Source organism: Siniperca chuatsi, linkage group LG19 (assembly GCF_020085105.1).
Source record: "Siniperca chuatsi isolate FFG_IHB_CAS linkage group LG19, ASM2008510v1, whole genome shotgun sequence".
Lineage (NCBI taxonomy): Eukaryota > Metazoa > Chordata > Actinopteri > Centrarchiformes > Sinipercidae > Siniperca > Siniperca chuatsi.
The window spans coordinates 21058958-21077729 of record NC_058060.1 but is presented as its reverse complement, the minus strand read 5'-3'; the positions used below and the strand labels follow the sequence as shown (position 1 = coordinate 21077729).

At 38.6% G+C, this 18772-nt stretch overlaps 1 protein-coding gene and 1 long non-coding RNA gene across 3 annotated transcripts in view; one reads left to right on the top strand and one right to left on the bottom strand.

Annotated features, from left to right (window-relative positions):
- The window catches only part of cnksr2a (connector enhancer of kinase suppressor of Ras 2a), a 52195-nt gene that overhangs the window by 19731 nt on the left and 13692 nt on the right, over positions 1 to 18772 (bottom strand). The window contains 11 exon segments of the mRNA XM_044177237.1: positions 826 to 915; positions 1202 to 1356; positions 1504 to 1616; positions 2897 to 3043; positions 4708 to 4776; positions 5132 to 5191; positions 5670 to 5789; positions 8118 to 8159; positions 8569 to 8656; positions 16423 to 16625; positions 17846 to 18009. Coding sequence (XP_044033172.1) covers positions 826 to 915; positions 1202 to 1356; positions 1504 to 1616; positions 2897 to 3043; positions 4708 to 4776; positions 5132 to 5191; positions 5670 to 5789; positions 8118 to 8159; positions 8569 to 8656; positions 16423 to 16625; positions 17846 to 18009 — 1251 coding nt within the window.
- LOC122866947 lies at positions 11102 to 16572 on the top strand. 2 transcript variants are annotated; one of them, XR_006375830.1, is made up of 3 exons: positions 11102 to 11342; positions 15032 to 15104; positions 16435 to 16572. It is a non-coding gene; the product is annotated as an uncharacterized LOC122866947 (long non-coding RNA). The 2 variants fall into 2 exon arrangements; XR_006375831.1 differs by having other exon boundaries at positions 11102 to 11409.

The following is an 18772-nucleotide window of genomic DNA, read 5'->3' as shown; positions in this document are numbered from 1 at the left end:
AGAAAATCATTGGTTGCGTGAACAAATGTTTAATGTTGTCATTTTTCTGTTGAGGACTCTCAAAATGTACCACGTTTTTACCAAAATGAGACCACTATTTTTTGATATGTTAGGTGGACTGATGGATCCATATTCCTCACTATATGTTATAGTGTTGGGGACAATCATGCTTCTTTTTGTGAGTGTGTATTGTGAGAGAAAATGCATGCGTGTGGGTACATCTGTATGACGACTGAGTGTTCATTCAATTTGTTCAGGTTCGCAAACTCTAAGTCTCTTCTGTGTTTTTCGACCAACTTCCTCTTCACCAGGGAGGAAACTCTGGTCTCACTACCTCTTCTCCACAGTTCCCACCCTATACTCCTTGGGTTGCTAGGCAGCGGCCAGAGGAAAGTGAGACACCGAGAAGAGCTGCTGTCAGCGTCGCCATGGCAACTGTGTGAGTGATTCAGGTGGAGGTCAGGGAGAATAGTCTTTTTTTTCCTGTTTCTGCCTCCTCTCATCCCTCTTTTCCTCCCTCCTCCTCACCCCACCCATCTCTCTTCCTCTCGCTTATATTTTTTCTCCCTTCATCGCTGCCTTTCATTTTCTCTGCCTTTGTGCCAACTGTCTACCTTTTTTAGCCCCTTCCCTTCTCATCCCCTCTTATTTCATTTCTCTGTGATGCTAATCACAGAGAGAATTAGAGAAAGGGATGGAGGCGCATTGATCTCCACACACACTGATCTCTTCGTAATACAGAGAGATGGGAACATTTAACTGAATCTAACAGGCTCTTCAGGAGGTGCACACACACACATATGCACTCCACACGTCGGCACTCACCTCTGCGGCTTTCTCTGTTAAGCTTGGCTGGATCTTCATAGTCGCCCACCCAGTTACACTCCACAGGCATGGAGATGGGCCTCAGTCTGCCTACAAGTACACACACGTAATTATAAAACTTAATATTCTCCTTTAGAGTCTCCATTTATATATTCCGATATGTGATATTTATTATTCTTGTTTTTTTTATCTATTTTATCCATGATGTATAGAGCTGCATCACTTTCTAAAACTTTTTATAAACCACTGTGGGCTGGCAGATGGTTTTCTAGCCTCGTGATTATTTTTTGAAGTGGTTCAATCCAGCAGAATGAGATTGAACTCAATCCCTTCTCTCTTTTTCTCTTACACACACACTTTCATCATAAGAGCGTACCATATGTGGGCGTGGTGCAGTACACGGGCTCCTCCTCTTCTCGCCGGCGAGTCTCTTGATCCAGGAAGGAGTTTGGTGACTCAGAGCGCTTAGCAACACTGACGCCACTGTGGTTACGAGATGCCTCATCTCCAGACAAGGCTCCTGTCTCATCTCTATGGCAACAGCAGAGGCAGATTTACCAGCAAACACATGTACATCAAAGTCAAAGCTCTACTTTGCTGTCATCAGTTCTACTTTACTTTCTTATCAGTTGAACTTTTTTCTTTCAAAGCACACAAACAAAGACACAGACACTCTACCTGGGTGTGTACGGCTCAGCAGGTGGAGGGGGGATGTGAAGGTCCTGGAGGGCAGAGCTCTTGGTGGGTGTGCCGGAGGGTGTGGCCGAACTGCTGCTTGGGCTTCTGGTTGGCTGCAGAAAGCAAAAGTGGATATGGTTAGAACAATTAATCCTTTCATTAACTTTCTTTTTTACAGGTCTTGAATGGATAAGTTAATTTAAAGGATGATTCATTAAAACTTATTTTATGTAGCTTTGTGTATTATTGCTATGAGTTATAACTGTTGGAGCCAATATGGGCGTTTTAATTTAATTTTCCATTTACAGCAAGACTGCAGTACAAGTCAAACTTCACATCCACAGCGCTTCAGACCCACTGCAACCTACCACAAACATTCGCTTCAGGTTAGTGTTTGTTACTCAAGCCATTAATTTACCACAGTGCTAGTGGGCTACCTTAACCGCTAAATCTTTGGAGTGTTTTCTGCCAATTAGCTACTACAATAACATTGTACTCACAAAATGAATCATCACTAAAAAGAAGTCTGATGAGGCACAAAACACCAGTGGTCAGACAATCATACAGGTTTTAAACAAACCCCTGGTTTAGATAAACTTATCTGGAATAGAAAAATAAGGTGACATTACCCAAATTGTCCCTTGTAAACATCCATCACAGTTTACAGACCAACCTCCTGCTTCAATTTTGTACAGTACTTGCTGTAGTTGCGCGCAGTGGTTTAGATAAAACCACTCATGTTTCTTGCCCAGCTAGACATTGTTGTAAGGATGTTGCCATGTTCCCAGATTTCAGCAATTTAGTGAGTACAACAAAAAGCAAACCTTTCTCCCAGAAATTATGTTTATATATTACCAATTTGCAACAGCAAATATGTTTTGAAATATACATATTAACATAACAAGAAAACATTTTTAATGAACATCGTAAAAATATTGAGTGTAAAATGTTGACTATATTGCAGGCAAGTTTCACATTTCAGTGTATTAAAATCAAATTAGTAGTATATAAATGTAAAGTTGTAATAAGCCAAAAATTACTCTTTAAGAGTCATGACTAAAGTGGTGTCACAAGACAAAATAGTGATGGAGGGCACAGAAAAACTCTTTTCCTTTGTGTTTCCTCCTGATTGTGTTGATAATGAGTGTTAATTAGGGAGATACATTTCATAATTCGCAGAGCACTGGGAATGTGGGTGGATGGTGCCATCAATTTTCCCTTCCCATTGATTCCAGTTTGTTTCAGCTGGCAAACAAAACCATGCTGAGCCACAGTACCCTGACCTAATTACATGCTTTGGCTGCAGTCGTACAGGGAGTGGGAATGCTGTGGGGAATTATGTGGGCCAGTGCAGTGTTTTAATAAAGTCTATAAAAGGTAGAGCTGGTCCCACCTGCAGAGCTAGGGGTTTCCAACGCATGTTCTTCAGCAGTGCAGGGGCGGAGCTGAGCGTGCTCTGCGGACGCTTCTTCAGGGTCAGGGACACGACGCCTTTATCGGCCCTCAGCGAACCGACCAGATTACGTAACTGCCAGCCCACCTGTGGACGGGAGAGGACAGAGGGGCAAAGATGATGATTATCCATCATCTGGATGATAAACAACACAATCACAGCATTACATTTATATTCAGACTGTAGTTTGAATTCCGTCCACGTCGTGATTGGATCTCGCTTGTTGAGCCTTCTGTGCACGGCAAGTGGGTGTGGAGGTGGTAAGTCTATCTATAGAGCTTTCTGTGATGTAACCTGCCCTCAATTTGAAAACAAATGCATCTTGTCATATATCTTCCTACGTTTTAGCCACTGTTTTCACAAAACCATGCCAAATTTCTCTTTGTAGAGAAATTTGTGAACAAAAATCTACTACATACAAATAAAAAAATGGCTACTATAAGGTCACCAGAACTTTTTTTTTTTAAATGTTCTTGTTCTCTTTGACCTTTTAGTCATCTGTGCTATGTGGGGAGATACTATCTAATTAAGGCAAACACACTATCTTAATTGCATTTACCGGATTGACATGAGATCTGATCATAATGCAAGAGGAGGTGCAGAGAAGGTTAGAGAATCTGATTACACTAATTGCAATGCAAGCCGTGTGCATTTGCACCTTGTAAAAGTAAGGGCACAATCTGCAGTACAGATGTAAACAGACGGGTCGCCCTACCACACAAATTCAAGAAACATAATTGCAACTGGCTGTAACTCCCAATTCCATTGACAGGTCATATATTACTAAATCACACCTGGTGAAAACATGCTGCATCTCAAGGGGTTCATCCTGATGCATAATAAATTGGTACAACAAAATCTTACTATTAAAATCTTACTGTAAAGTCTTTTCTGATGATATTACACCTGCGATAACTGATTTTCTGGCCACTTGGGGGCAGCAGAAACAAGCTGTGAACACAACACCGTCATATCATCACTTTTTAAGTTGATATAGTGAACTTGTTAACCACCTAACGAATGTAACTCCAATATTCACTCTCTTTTAGCTCTGTTTTTGAGTTTCACCAAATCCTGAGGGAAATATCTGGCTCTTTAGCTGCTAAATGTTCCCAAACCATCACCAGCTAGTTGCTAACTGTGTCTGTCTGCCGCTTGGTGTGAAGCAAGTAGTGTACTGTCGGTTATTATAGCTTTTTTTCTTTTTTTTTTTTGCTGAAAATGATTTGCTGCTGCAGCTCGGCTGGAAATGTCTCTACAGTATGCGAGCGGTGAGACTGAGCCAAAACAGTAAAGTTGCGGGCAAGAAAACAAAACAATGAACTGAAAAATGCTAAAATGCTCCGTAGAGTTGAGGGGAACTACTGAGTCTGTGACAGTTATCTTTGGATTCATAATTATGAGTGACCCCTCTCACATTACACATTGTCATTTGATCCATTGTTATTATAAAAATATTGATTATAGCAGCTTTAAAGATTTGCTTGCATGTGCAAGATATGTAAAAACAGGCATATATAAATTATTATGATCATCTGAGAAATGTAGAAAATGTAGTTTTTTCATCTATAGGTCAAATTCTTCAATTATATATGTGGATATACAGGATTTAAAAAAAATGATGAATAGTCCTTTAACATGCATTTTACCCCAAGATTCACTCACCTGAGTGATCACCTGAATAAACACACAAAGGTATATTTAGACACACAGGAGCACACAAACACACGCATTTACAGTAAGAAACCCACCACAGTCTGGTGATTGACTTGAATTACTTCATCTCCCGCATGGATCTTCTTACAGCGGTCAGCTGGAGACTACAGAGACACAGAAGAGAGAGACAGAAATAAAACAGGCAACTATGAATTGATCTGAGTTTATTGATCCCTGCACACCAGTGTGAGCAAGTCCAACAAACTGTTCTTCAATACATTATAATATAACAGAGGGAAAGCCTTGCAGAGTCATCCATGTGGAATCTGATATGCTGGTATGGATCCAAATGTTTTATAGATATTCTGAGTAAGAATCTGTTTTCTATACCCTTCAACCCCCAGGCGTGGTGGGAAATCCACTTCATTGGTATATGTGGGAAGTAGATTGTTACTGTCACAGATAAAACTAACTGCTCAACTGTGTCAATGTGTAAAAGTGGGATTGTGAGCCTTTTACCCCTTCAGTAGTTCCTGTGATCACATGAAGGCCGTCGTAGGTTGACTTGATATACATTCCCTGATGGACAGAGGGAAGGAAAAGGTTAGAAAGGGTTTTTGTTTCAAATCCAGTGTCGAATCCACTTATCAAATCAAATCCTTTCGATTCCCTTATCTTATTAGGTTAACAGCAAGTAACTAAAGGCTTAAAAAACTACACCTCAAATATGTCTTATCACCTTTTGTTGGCTGAGAAGCCAGAAACACTACAGTTTTTAGTGGCAGACTACTTAATGTTCACAACCTGAAATTTTGATAGCATAATATTTGAAATGTTAATTAAATGTATCTGACACATTAATTTAACAGCTGTAGCCTTCTGTACTTTATGAGCTACTTACTTCCTGATTCAAAACCATGAAGTTGATCAGATTAAAATGTTGATAACCAGAGAATAGCAAAAAGTTGACAAATACAACCTGAAATACCCACATACACACAAACAAAAAAGTGAGGATACCAGTTTTATACTAAAGCCCAGTACACAGAGTCATTACCAGGCCTTCAGAGGGTTTGATGTTGGTGAGGTGAACCAGCTCGAGGTGGGCTGACTGAGAAACCAGCGGGTCCGATGACACACACACAATGTGCTCACACACCTCTGACAGAGTCTTACACTGCAGAGGAGAAGAAAACGAGTGAGGACAAGTAATAATAGACAGAGCTTTTATAAAACAGGTTCGCCAGCGGTGCTTTATTAAGAAAACAGAGACGAAAACAAAAGAAAAACAACCTGTACACCTTGTGTTTGTCAGAATAAGGCCACATTTCTAATAAACCTTTTTTGCTTCCTGCCACCAAGGATGTTGCAGCTTTTGTTTCTTTATTGGAGGTTTTCTGTTTGGCTTTACTGAGAAAATAAAATAAAATGACTTCGTTAGAGGCTGCCACTATTAACACAGCTACCTGTAGCACTTTAAAGGGGTCAGTTCACCTAAATTACAAAAAAGAGAACATATTTTCTCACTTACCTCAAGTAGTATCTAGCTATGCAGATAGTTGTATTAGTTTTATTTATCCAGTGTTTTCAGATATCTGTCTCTAAAATATCTGCCTCCACATCCAATATAATAAACATAATTAATAATAATAATAACTATAATTTGCGGTGCCCGCAGCATTGAAAATTTACATGAAAAAAAGATTAAGAGCAATATTTTTTGCAGCAACAACAGAACTGCTGTCACAGTTTTAGGGACCATTTCCCAAGTAGAAAGTAGTTAGAATAAAAACTGCTGACAGCGTATTTCATAGATAATCCACAGCAGTGGCTCCCAGACTTTTTCAAACACATTTACAAAAGACATAAAGCTTCCTGCTATATTATAACAGGGAACTCAAAAGCATGATAAGCTTATTTTATTTTAATCATATTTTGGATTTATGCTCCATTAGCGTCACCAGTTCTTTTCTTCCCTGTAGAAAGTCTGTCCATCTTTACATACTTTCATTTTGCTGAATACATTTTACCTAACCAGAATCTGGACAGCCTTGCTAGCATCAGAGCGCTCTTTGTTTCTCTCTCATTCCCAAAGGAATCAGATTCATAGACCTTTTTCACAGCAGACATTTCGACTTGCCATAGCAGATAAAGCTCAGGTGGCACTAATAACATTAACAATGGTCCATTAATGCAATGCTGTAATTAGTGAATGTATTAGTAACACCTGTGTTTGACAAAATGTCTGCAGTTTGAAAGGAGTCTTCTGGAAGGAGATGTTGTGAGCACCACAAACGAAATTCCACAAGAGGTAACTTGAACTAACCCTTTAATGGAATACACATTTTGGGAAATGTGCTCATACGCTATCTTGCTAAGAGTTCGATGACAAGATCGATACCACTCTCATACCGGTGCCCTCATTAATATTGTTTAAACCATAATTACAAGCAATCAATTTGGGAAAAACCCATTCACGTCAGCCTCCAGGTTGTAATTCCAAGTCTGAGAATACCTGACAATGACATTGTGTCACACTTAGTGAAAAGAACTACAGGAAGTGTCAACCGACCGTTGGCAAAATGGCTGCAAAGCCACCATCGCTGGTACTGTAGCTACAATACATCGAAATAAAATCCGATATCAACACTAATACAGTCGATTCAGCTAATTTAAAAAGGTGCTGGTTTCACTCATTAGCAAACCGCTCCAAATACGCAACACTGCAAAAGTAGCTCATTTGGTTTAAATTATGTGCCTATAAGGCTAGTAGTGCATTAACACTCCCAAGTGTGTTTCTTCCCATTTTGCCAATATTGTGTGAATGCAGCATTAAGTGTGGAGCTCAAGCCCGGAGAAGGTTAGCCTAGCTTATAACATGAAGACAGGGTGAAATAGCTAACCTAGCTCTTTCCAAACTTCAAAGGTACAGCTAACAGCACCTCTAAAGCTTACAAATTAACACGTTATATTTTGTTTTGTTTTTAATCAGTACACAAACGAAAAAGTATAGTAAACAATAATTTTTGGTTTTAGAGTCACATGCTGTAACTATTTCTTGACGAACAACAGTTTATTATCCATGCTGAGTGAGGCTGACTACAAGACTTCGGGAAGTTACTGTGCCATGCTGTTACTGGCGTGTTTTTGAAGTTTGGACAGTGCCAGGATAGTTGTTTCCCCTGCTTCCTGTCCTCATGCTAAGCTAAGCAAATCACTTCTTGGCTGAAGCTTCATATTTAACAGACAGATATGAGGATGACATCAATCTTCTCATCCAACTCTTGGCAAGAAAGCAATAACGCATATTTCAGAAAATGTCAAACTATTACTTTAAAATATTACCGGGTGTACCTTTGAGATTTATTAATATACTAGATCCAGCTGGAGCTTGAGCTTCTGTATTTGTGGAGTATTGTATGAGTGGGTATGAGGGAATGTGAGAGAACACTACCCATCAACACAAAGCAATTAAGCGACAGCTGGATGAGGAAGCAGGACTCACCACATGAAGGATTTTGTTCTCCGTCTCAAACACCGTACAGTCCTGGGGGAGAAGCAGAATTTAATGTAGCGCGGGCAGAACATCCTGTCTTGCAAAAACTCAAAAACACACACCATCTCACTGCTCATGCTGCTACCTCTGTATACGGTCTAGGCCTCACATTACTGAACCCTACACCTGCACACTCTACACCCTCGCAGATGGAAAATACACCCACACAAACAGACACGTTTATCTTTTATTTACACACACATCAGTCATACAAAAGACAGACTGTAAGGACATAAATAGCAAAGAATCGAGTCTCGCTCAAAGATGCAGAGAGCAGAGTCTGCTGCATTACACCCACACACACCGTTCTTTGGGGGATATGACAACCATGGCAGAATACAAGCTATCAGCCTTCAAAACACACACACACACACACACACACACAAACAATTCCACACACCTGCTGTACAATGGTGGTGAGCTCCAGGCAGAGCTGAATGACATTATTTCGGGTTACTGAGTAGTCTGCCACTGCAGCAAAGGGAGACCTGGGAGGAACAGATAACACACCAGTATGTCTTCAAATATTTCTGCTGCATTAGATAATGTACAGAGGACATGGACAGGAGCATTGTTAGGGAGACACATATTGTGTGCGCGCGCACACACACACACAGGCGCACAAATTTATAGGAAGAAGTTTTACGACTCATTCATGAGTGAATCTGTGACGTATGTGCGTTATAAATCAGAGAGATCACATATGTATAAGTATAATGAAATTAAAAAATGGAGTAAAGTGACAGATGACTTTTGTTTTGTTTGTGTCTTGTTTTTGCTATAACATTTAATACAATATAAGAGGTTATCATAAACAGGCGACCACGTATGAAACGATGTAAGTATCACCAAATTATCAGAACTTTTTTTCTTTATTTTATATATTTATATGTTTAATGAAGAGTGTGATGTTGTGGTTCTCCGTTGAAATACTTTACTGATAAATAGGGCTGCAACTAATGATTATTTACATTATCAATTAATCTATCCATTGTTTTTTTAGATTTATTAATATTTGACTGTTATATGTCAGAAAATGGTAAAAAATCATTCTCCCAGGGCGTCTTTAAATTGCTTGTTATTTTCCCGACTAACTGTTGTCATGGTCGCAGGTTGTCATTTGTCATTAATTTTCCTAACGTATTTTAGTTTAGTTTCCATCTGCATCTATTTGTTAACATAAATGAACTGAAACCAACGCCGATCCTTTCTTGATGTTGGCAACCAAAGCATTCAGTATTTGTTGTGGCTTGTCAGTAACTACACCCGGAAGACTTGGTGGTAATTAAAGACCTAAAAAGAAATCAACTGACTGCGCTGTGACACAAAGATATTAAATTTACAAATCATGTTAAACAGAGAAAAGCAGCAGAACCTTATGTTTAAGACGATGGAAACACAACGTGAACGTGTGGCATTTCTGCTTGAAAAATTACTTAAATGATTAACCGATCGATCGAAATTGTTAGTGGCTAATTTTCTGTGGATCAACTAATCGATTAATCAACTAATTGTTGCAATAGATAAGAATATAAACACCTCTCAAATCAAGTCATGAATGCAACCTGTAGTTAACTTTGAAGGGTCAACGGGATTGACTTCAGACAATGCAAATTTTGGGTTTTGGATTTTTAGTGGAACCATGATAGGAAACAAATGAGTGTTGCCTTGGTGTGCTCTCAAAATAGACTTCCACTGGAATGAATGGGACCCTGCAACCTCATTCATAAAACTGGCGGTGTGCACAGACGCAGCGGCCTGGCACTCTCGTATACTTATATATGCTGCTAAGTGGAGTGGAGTGCTGCCAAACAAAAATGTGTTTTGTTTAACATGCAATGACAATAAAGCATCTATCTATCTATAAAAACTGTGCTTGATGCCACACTTGAATGTTACTGATGCACGGCAGAAGAAAAGGGTGCACTGATATATGCTCACCTACAGTACATTAATTTATTATCTCTTCAAACCCGGAAGTGCTGCACACATGCACAGGCCTCACATGCAACCCCATTAACTGCTACAATTATTTAAAAATGATGAATGAAATGTCCATTATGATTAAATGCACACAATGCAAATACATGCAAATAACACTTGTCCTTGGTCAGTTTTGGTTGGTCTGCATTGCTCTGAGGTCATTGCTCTGGTGTGACCAATAAGAGAAAGGCACCCAAGGTCAAGGATGAGCTTACACACTCATAAATAAGACTACATTTTGTATGAACTACCAGCTCAGAAATCCAAACCATTACAGGTACGTTTTCAGGGGACACTGGAGAAAACTGCCCCTGACGTCTGGCTTCTTAAAGTGGAGATTCAACAGTAATGTTCTTCCACAGAGGAAAGGGGGCACAGCTCCAGTGGACGGATGAATGAAGCTGCATTAGAGAACCAGGTAAATAGGCCATTCTGTTCTGAGTGCACCAATTTACACACCTCATACTGACTACTTGTCATTTCAATCCAGGTTTTGGAAACACACAAACAAAAAAAGCACAGTTTAGGCCTGGCTGTTCTTTTAGCAAACTGTTTTTTTTTTAATGACTGAAATAAACAGTGTGCGGTGGGTTATTAGACCACCACTTTGACATTGGCACCATCAATTCCCAAAGTCTCCCACATGTTTGTATGCATGGTCAGAGTTTCCAATGAAGTGTGCACATTCTGCTGTCAGGTTTGTTTTTATGAAATCCCTTTCATAATCCCTCCTTTTCCCGAGAGACAAGGGTCTTTAAAGCCTTCTTTCCTGCAAACACAATGCTTATAAATGAGGCCCCAGGGTATTGTGACATAATAGACTATTCAGGTGTGACCAAGGTGTCAATGGTAAGCAACATGCTGCAGCTAATGGAGTGCTAATGACTGCATACTGACACAAAGGGACATCAAAATGAATGCATACAATATTACTGATATGCTGCACATATATACAGCAAAGTCATTATCATAACACGCACAGACACACACCATAACTTTGCTTCGTTGTTCTAAACACCCAGATTAAAATTCGGCCACATCTTCTAGTGTATGATGTATCTGTGGTGTGTGTGAGTGTGATTTGGGTCATCAGTATTGAGGCTGTGTGCTATATATACGCAGGACCTACGGCTACGCAGACTGTTTGGTAACCGTCAAGCTCCAAACCTCCAACAACGCTCAGAAATGATGGTATGACGTTGGCTAAACAGACCTGTGTCCAATTGCGTGAGGTGAAATGCAGTTAAGCTACTTTAAGGTACAAAAAAATTCTTAAGAGTCATAACTCAGTCAAATCTGACTACACAGACATGATACACATATTTTTAAATTCAGTCTGGCTTACGCTTTCCGAGGATGTCCTTATATCCGATGTCCATCGCGAATGAGCGTCCATAAATCCGCTTAGAAATCAGAAAAACGGACGCTCCAGAACTTGCCTGAGAATCATCACGTTTTTCAGTTTTCTTCAGTATCAAAGTAACCCAGTGATAGTTGTCTGTACATTCATGAGTACACTGCAAACAGGAACTGCTAATAGCTAATTCGGCACATTTTTAATGGTGCCAATTTGCCAAAATGTAAACAAAAATAAGCTTAAAAAACGGAGCTACACTTGTAGCCCACAGTTAACTAACTGACTCCATGGCAACATTATAGCCTACTTCTTTTTTACATGTCCCAAAGCATTATGGGAACTACATCCCCAAAATCTAAGTAAGACAAAAAAAAAAAAAAAAATGTATATCTAATATCTATTTTTTTTTGTGGTTACTTTTGATGTGTATGTTTATCACTAATACCAAAGGGGTTTGGTCCTTCATCATACCATGGCCACAGAAAATACAAATTTCTGATTGGTTGGCAGGTGTCGATTAAAATCCTAACTAGACACCTAAAACATAACATTACATAAACGTTACTGCTTAACAGCTGAGTCACCATTTCAAATCATTGCACAAGGTAAATTGCAGGTAACCATAGCAACAATGTTAGGTTTTTTTTCTCCTTTACCAGCTAACTCACTGTTGGTTTAATACATACTCTGGAGTTTGTAAAATGTAGTGTTCCACTATCCCTAGGAATTACATACGATTAATGGCCAATGCCAACCATAGACTGTATGATGCCAACGTTCAGTGGCAATGTAGGAAGTAGTGTGCAGCAAATCAGAAAGGATAGGTGAGGAGGTCGGGGTGGATGGGCATGTAGCATGTCTGACTTTTAACCATATCATAACCATAATTTATTTGCCATAAGCACAGTATTTCCATAATCTTAACCACACTATAGTTGTCATGCACAAGCATTGCAGAAAGCGAGAGTTTTAACAGACGTCATTGTATATTACAGCTTACTGTGACTAATACAAGAAGAAAGATCTCCAGAGATGAGTCCACATTTGAGCGGAGAGGATACCCTGAGTAATGCTAAAACTATGAGCTCACTTTCTAAAACCTTCACACATCCCCACCATCTTCCAGACTTCCACACTTCTCCTGCACATTTCTGTCAGTGTTTGCAGGTTTTTATGACCTTTACAAATTGCATTTACAAATGCCATTACAAGTTGTCTTATCCTAGTTTTAAAGGCAGAATTACAATAAAAAGATTTATTTATTTATTTAACATTTCTTTGACTTGAGGCAAAAAAAACAACAACACACTGGCGGCATCTGACACTAACCAGTGGTGGAAGAAGTATTCAGATTCTTTAAAGTAAAAGTACCAACGCCACAATGTAAAAGTACTCCACTATAAGTAAAAGTCCTTCATTCACAATCCTACTTAAGTAAAATTACAGAAGTATTTGCAGCAAAATGTACTAAAAGTATCAAAGTAAAAGTTTTTGTTTTGCAGGAAAATGTTCCCTGTGACTGATATATTATTATTATATATGACATTATTAGATTTTTAATACTGATGCGTTATTACTTAAGAGGCTTTTTAGAGATGGAGCTAGTTTTAACCAGTGGTTCCCAACCTAGCCGTCTGGCCCCCTCCAAAGGGTCACAAGATAAATTTGAGTGGTCTTGAGATCATTAATGGGAGAGGAAAGAATGAAAAAACAAATCTGATACACAAATCTATCATTTTTTCCATCTTTTTGTGAAATATTGGAGTGCTTTACCTCTCCTGGCTTTGAACAGTTATTTAAATGAAACCATTTGCTAAGTTTAGAGGGGAAATAACTCTTAGATGGAACTACTAACAACTCATGGGCTTGTGAAACATGTAACAAGATGCCCCCATTAGACTGCATTTTTGTAAGGGGTCACAAGTCAAAAAGGTTGGGAACCACTGGTTTAATCTTTAACAATGCTTTGTAGTTTATTATCTTATACAAGGTTTTTATGCAAAATCTTAATCTGAAAAGACACTTGAGCTGTCAAATAAATATAGTGGAATAAAAAATACAATATTTCTCTGAAATGTAGTGGAGTAGAAGTATACAGTAACATCAAATGGAAATACTCAAGTAAAGTACATCAGAATTGTACAATACTTACGCAAGTCATTTTGAGCGACTCCCCATTGGGTAGTATTGACTCTCTTAATACCAGCCCGTCCAATCCCCCATATTTTGACCAATATTTAAAGTCTGCTCATTCACTACATTGGTTAAAAATAGAAATACCACTGCTGCATTTTTAGGCTATCAGCAAAATACATCACACATAAACTGTAGCCTCTAAGGCCATGTTATTAATTCATAGGTAAGTGCTTTAAAATGTGCATATAAAGAGGAAATGAAGAGTTCAAAGAAAGAAAAATACTGCAAATTTCAGTCATCGTGGAATGATAATTTCACTATTCTCCTTGACAGATTTAAAGAGGACGGATTTGCCTTCTGCACAGTGTGTCGATCTGATGTCTGCATGGAGATGAAAATGTTTTTTGTCACCACAGAGAAAGAGAAAAGTATGCATTTAAGGAGACATCAGGGTATTAGAGGCCGGAAAAAGATGCTCTGTGCTGTACCCACGCTTTTATTTTATACATGAAAATGTTGCAAAAATGTCTTCTCAAGTCATTATGAGAGAAACTAGAATATGCTGTACATTTGCTGCCTGAGCACTGAACTGATGTTGTACTTTTCCTTCATCCCCGAGAGGTCTAATAAGTAGCAATCAGGGAGAGATGAAAGTTCAGTTTTAACACAATTTATGCTCATTTGGTGCTGTTGTAAACCTTTTAGGAAGGACTCATCTTGCTGGTATTGGTACAAGACCAATAGTAGCCTAAGGTGCTTGGAAATCATAACCTTTTCCACATCGTTAGGGTCAGTTAATGAATTCAACATATCAGCCACCACGCACCTCTCATTAAAACATTACTCAGTCATATGTTATTCCTAGGCAGCAGAAATCAATTTTAGGAAATGAGATTTCATTGAAATAAAAGCTGTGATGGGATCATATGCATGTTAAATTTAACGGTGAGCCCCCACGCAGCTGGAAAATTTTCTTTTCTTCATGTTTTGTATGTGTAATACGCAAGATAAATACATAAAAAGAAGTCTTTGACAATGCCTGAACACGTAGATATGTCTCAAAAATGAAGAATAGAGAGCATGAAGCGCCGGCTCTGCTAAGTCTATCCCTTTCTCGATGTCACTTTGCCATTTACAGTTGCATCATCGTGCGTGGGCGAACGCGTGTGTGCTTGCATAAGTGTGTGTCAGTGCATGTGGATGTGTGTGTTTGTACGAGTGTGTGGGTGTGTCTTTGGGTCTGAGTGTGCTTGTGGACGTGACTCTATATGCTTTTGTGCGTCTAGATGGCCTCAGGACAGATGTGGGTGCCCGGCATTTCAAGAACCGAATGTCAAAGACCTTTAGTTCTGTATCTGATGTGTGTGTGTGTGTGTGTCGTGTGCAGGAGATCGAGTCGAGTCTTGAATAAAAAAAGTGACAGAGAGAAGAAGAGGGCCAGGGAGAGACAGAGAAACATGGTGAGAAAAATGTCTGACATTATCCCTCTGAAAAAATACATATTCCTCAAAAGATGTCAACAACCAACAGCTGCAGGAGAGTTTATGTTTTGCAGATGAAGCTTTAGTTGTACAAACAGAAAAAAATAGAATAGAAAACTTTTACAGGCTCTGGATCAATTACTTCAACAGAGGGAAGATTCATAACTCTAGTTTCAATATTAAGTATTATATACATTAGGCCTGCAAATAATGATTATTTTATTATAGAATTTTTTGATTAATCTTTTACTCGTTTAGTCTATAAAATATAAAAAAAATACTGAAAAATGTCCATCATAATTTCCTAGAGCCGAAGGTGACATCTTCAATTGTCTTGTCTTGTTCAGTCAACAGTCCAAAACCCAAATATATTCACATTGCTATAATAGAAGGCTAGGAAAATGGAAAATGATCACATTTAAGAACCTGGAGACAGTTAATTTTTGTTTAAACTAGTTGTGGGTACTGTATGTGTACTACTTGCCTAGTAATTTTGAGTTTAATTGCTCTTGTATAGTTTCTATTTTTATTTCCATTCATTATTTTATTTTATATACTTTATATACTTGTGCTGCTGCAACACCAGAACTTCCCCTCTGGGGATCAATAAAGGCTTAACCTTTCTTATCTTAAACGATTAATCAATAATAAAAATTGTTGCCTAAAGAATTATTAATTTCTGTCTAATCGATTATTTGACTAATTGTTTAAGCTCTAATATACATATATGTATATGCAAAACTTCTTGTAAATACTAAAAGGACCATAATTATTCTGAAGCAAACAATAAAAAGTGGTCTAAAAATATGCACCTACCTCGCTACCAAACAAACTTTTAATTCCAGAGAGATCAGGAATTTATGAAATATCTCCCCCTTTGGTGAAAAGAACTGCCAAAGTTTCAACAAACCGCTGGCAGTTACATCTACATAAAATCAAATATTAACACTAAGGCAACAAATGCAGCCAAATTATACTTCTATTTTTACGTTTGATTTATTTAATTTTTACTAATTGGAATAACTGGAAATACCAGTATGGGTGTGCGGGGCCTTTAATGGAAGACATTTTGACATGTCACAGTAGGAAAAAGCACACGTGTAAATAATAAAAGGAATAATGTCTGAGCCATTTTTAATATTATTAATAACACCTGTGCTTTTCCTTCTATGAAAAATAGTTATCCTGCTGACGTAACAATAGTAAAATAATGAAAAAACTCCAATCTGCATGTTAACTCATCAGAAACAAAGACAGTATCTCTGAGAAAGTGACGGAGAGCCTGTACACATATTACCTGTCCAACCAGGCCAGCAGACTCTTGGCGGCTGTGATGAGGTCGACCACGGAGGTCAGCAGATCGTTGGGGAGCCGCCGCGAGGTCCTGCTCTCTGATTGGCTGCTGCGGCGGCGGCCGGAAATGAAGTTCTGCAGGTTTTTGGCTGAGGCACCGAGTTTGTGAGCCAGAGTCCTGACGCTCTCCGTCTCCAGACCTGAGTTCTACACACACACAGACATAAACAAAGATAAGCCGAACCTCCAGACAGTGAACCACCATGAATACAAATTAGCATCTTATTTGTCAACATGTTTACCAGTTTTTCTTAAGGAGTCTGGTGCATATCAATGACTCATATTACATATTTGGTAGAGAGAAGGTCATCACACTGACTGCAATGGGGCAGCACCAGGCACACAACAGAAATGATCACTGTCTGTTGTTATTTTAAAACACCTTAACTCTTTATTTATTCATGTTTACATCCATTTGAAATATGCAGGAATTTTCTCAATTTTGTCAGATTATTGAACAACAAACAATACAATATAATAAGGACAAACAATGGCACACAGAAGGAAGACAGTGCAACATAAATTACTTGAACAAACTCTTCAAGAAGGCACCTAGTTTCCATGTCACTTTTGGCTTATCTGAATGTAATAAGAAAATGAACTTGTTTACTTGTTCAATTATTTAAATAGTACTTAGGGAAGTGTCTCTTTAACCTCTCCAGGCCATAATATCTTTCAGTTACTTTTAGGATTCTGGTATTGATTAACCCAAAGTTACATGCAATAAATAACCCAATTTAAATTTGACATACAGATCCCACGATGACACACTGGAGCTTGCTAAATGACTTTTATATAAACGCATCTTACCTATGTTCTGCAGTTTGTTTCAACCAATTAAATGTTTTTGTGTGAGCTAGGAATAAGATAAACCACAATCAACAAATATTCGACTGACTTATAGAAGTCATTGTGACATCTGAATTCAAGAAATATAAAAATGTAGCTAGTTATGACACATTATTCAGTCGGGTTTAAATCATTTACTATCTGACAAACTCCCTTTGTAGCCAATAATTCTCTTCCAATCTCCCCATAGACCATATTATCACAGGTCATTTTAACTTTTTGGGTTGAACTTTAGGAATTTCAGTTGTATCTTTTACAATATTTCTATTTTGACAAACCCCCACACTTATCATAGTTTGATGGGGAGTTAAAGTGCCATTTTGAAACTATTTTATTAGTCTGAGATTGTGACAATCGGGCGACGCAAGGATTTGATGCAGTACGGTAACAATTTACTTTCTGCAATCTATTACGTTGTGCATTCAAGCAGAACATGCAGCTACAGCTGCAGCTGTAAAGGTGGCTGATGAGAGTCCGGCACTGCACTGAAACTACAAAGCAAACACACACAAACTCACCAGAGCACAGAGCAAGTCGACAGCCTCCAGAATGAGCTCCTGGTGTCCGATGCGAGAAACTCCCAGCTCCTCCAGCTCGGCGTGGCTAATCCTCAGCAGCCTCTCCCCGCACACACCTCCGCGCTCAAACACACACACATATTGCTGCAAGCAGTCGTCCAGACCTGCAACAAACACACATATTATTAGGATTACTCACAATAAATACACTCAGATTTGTTCCAAAAAGAGATCACGACCACAATGAAGATAAATAAATATTTTTTTTTAGGGACTGAGAACAAAATGTGATGTTTGTTGTTGATGAAAATGTTTCAAGTCCTCTGTAGCTAGTAAATGGGAAACATCCTGGGTTGACACCATATTTTATTTTTCCATGATGCTTTACCAGTCATTCAGTGTATAATTTAGTCCTTGGTCCCAACACTTGGGAAAAAAACAACCTGTTTCAAGAAATTTTGAGGAATAAGTGTCCTTATCCTGAAACAAAAACGTTTTAGAATCAAGAAAATGCTTGAAACTAGTTGTTTTTGCATCAGAAAACCCTTGAAATAATCTTAACTGGCAGATATTTTTCACTTGTTTCAAGAAAATAATACTTTAAATCTGCATAAAGCTATGTTTTTGGCCGATCTGGGCAAGCAGAAATAAGCTGTGAACACAACACTGACATTTCATCACTTTTAAAGTTGATATGACTAACTTGTTAGCAAACAGTCGCTTATTTACACAGCAGATACAGAACAACATTCTCATTCATTCTCATTTGGAGTTGTGTTTCTGGACACCTGATGAAAGTAAGTCCCATATTCACTCTCCTTCTATCTCTAGTTGGGTCTCTACCAATTCCTAATGGAAATATCTGGCTCTTTAGCTACTAAATGCTCCACTAAAGCCCCCACCAGCTAGTCGCTAACTTTGACTGTC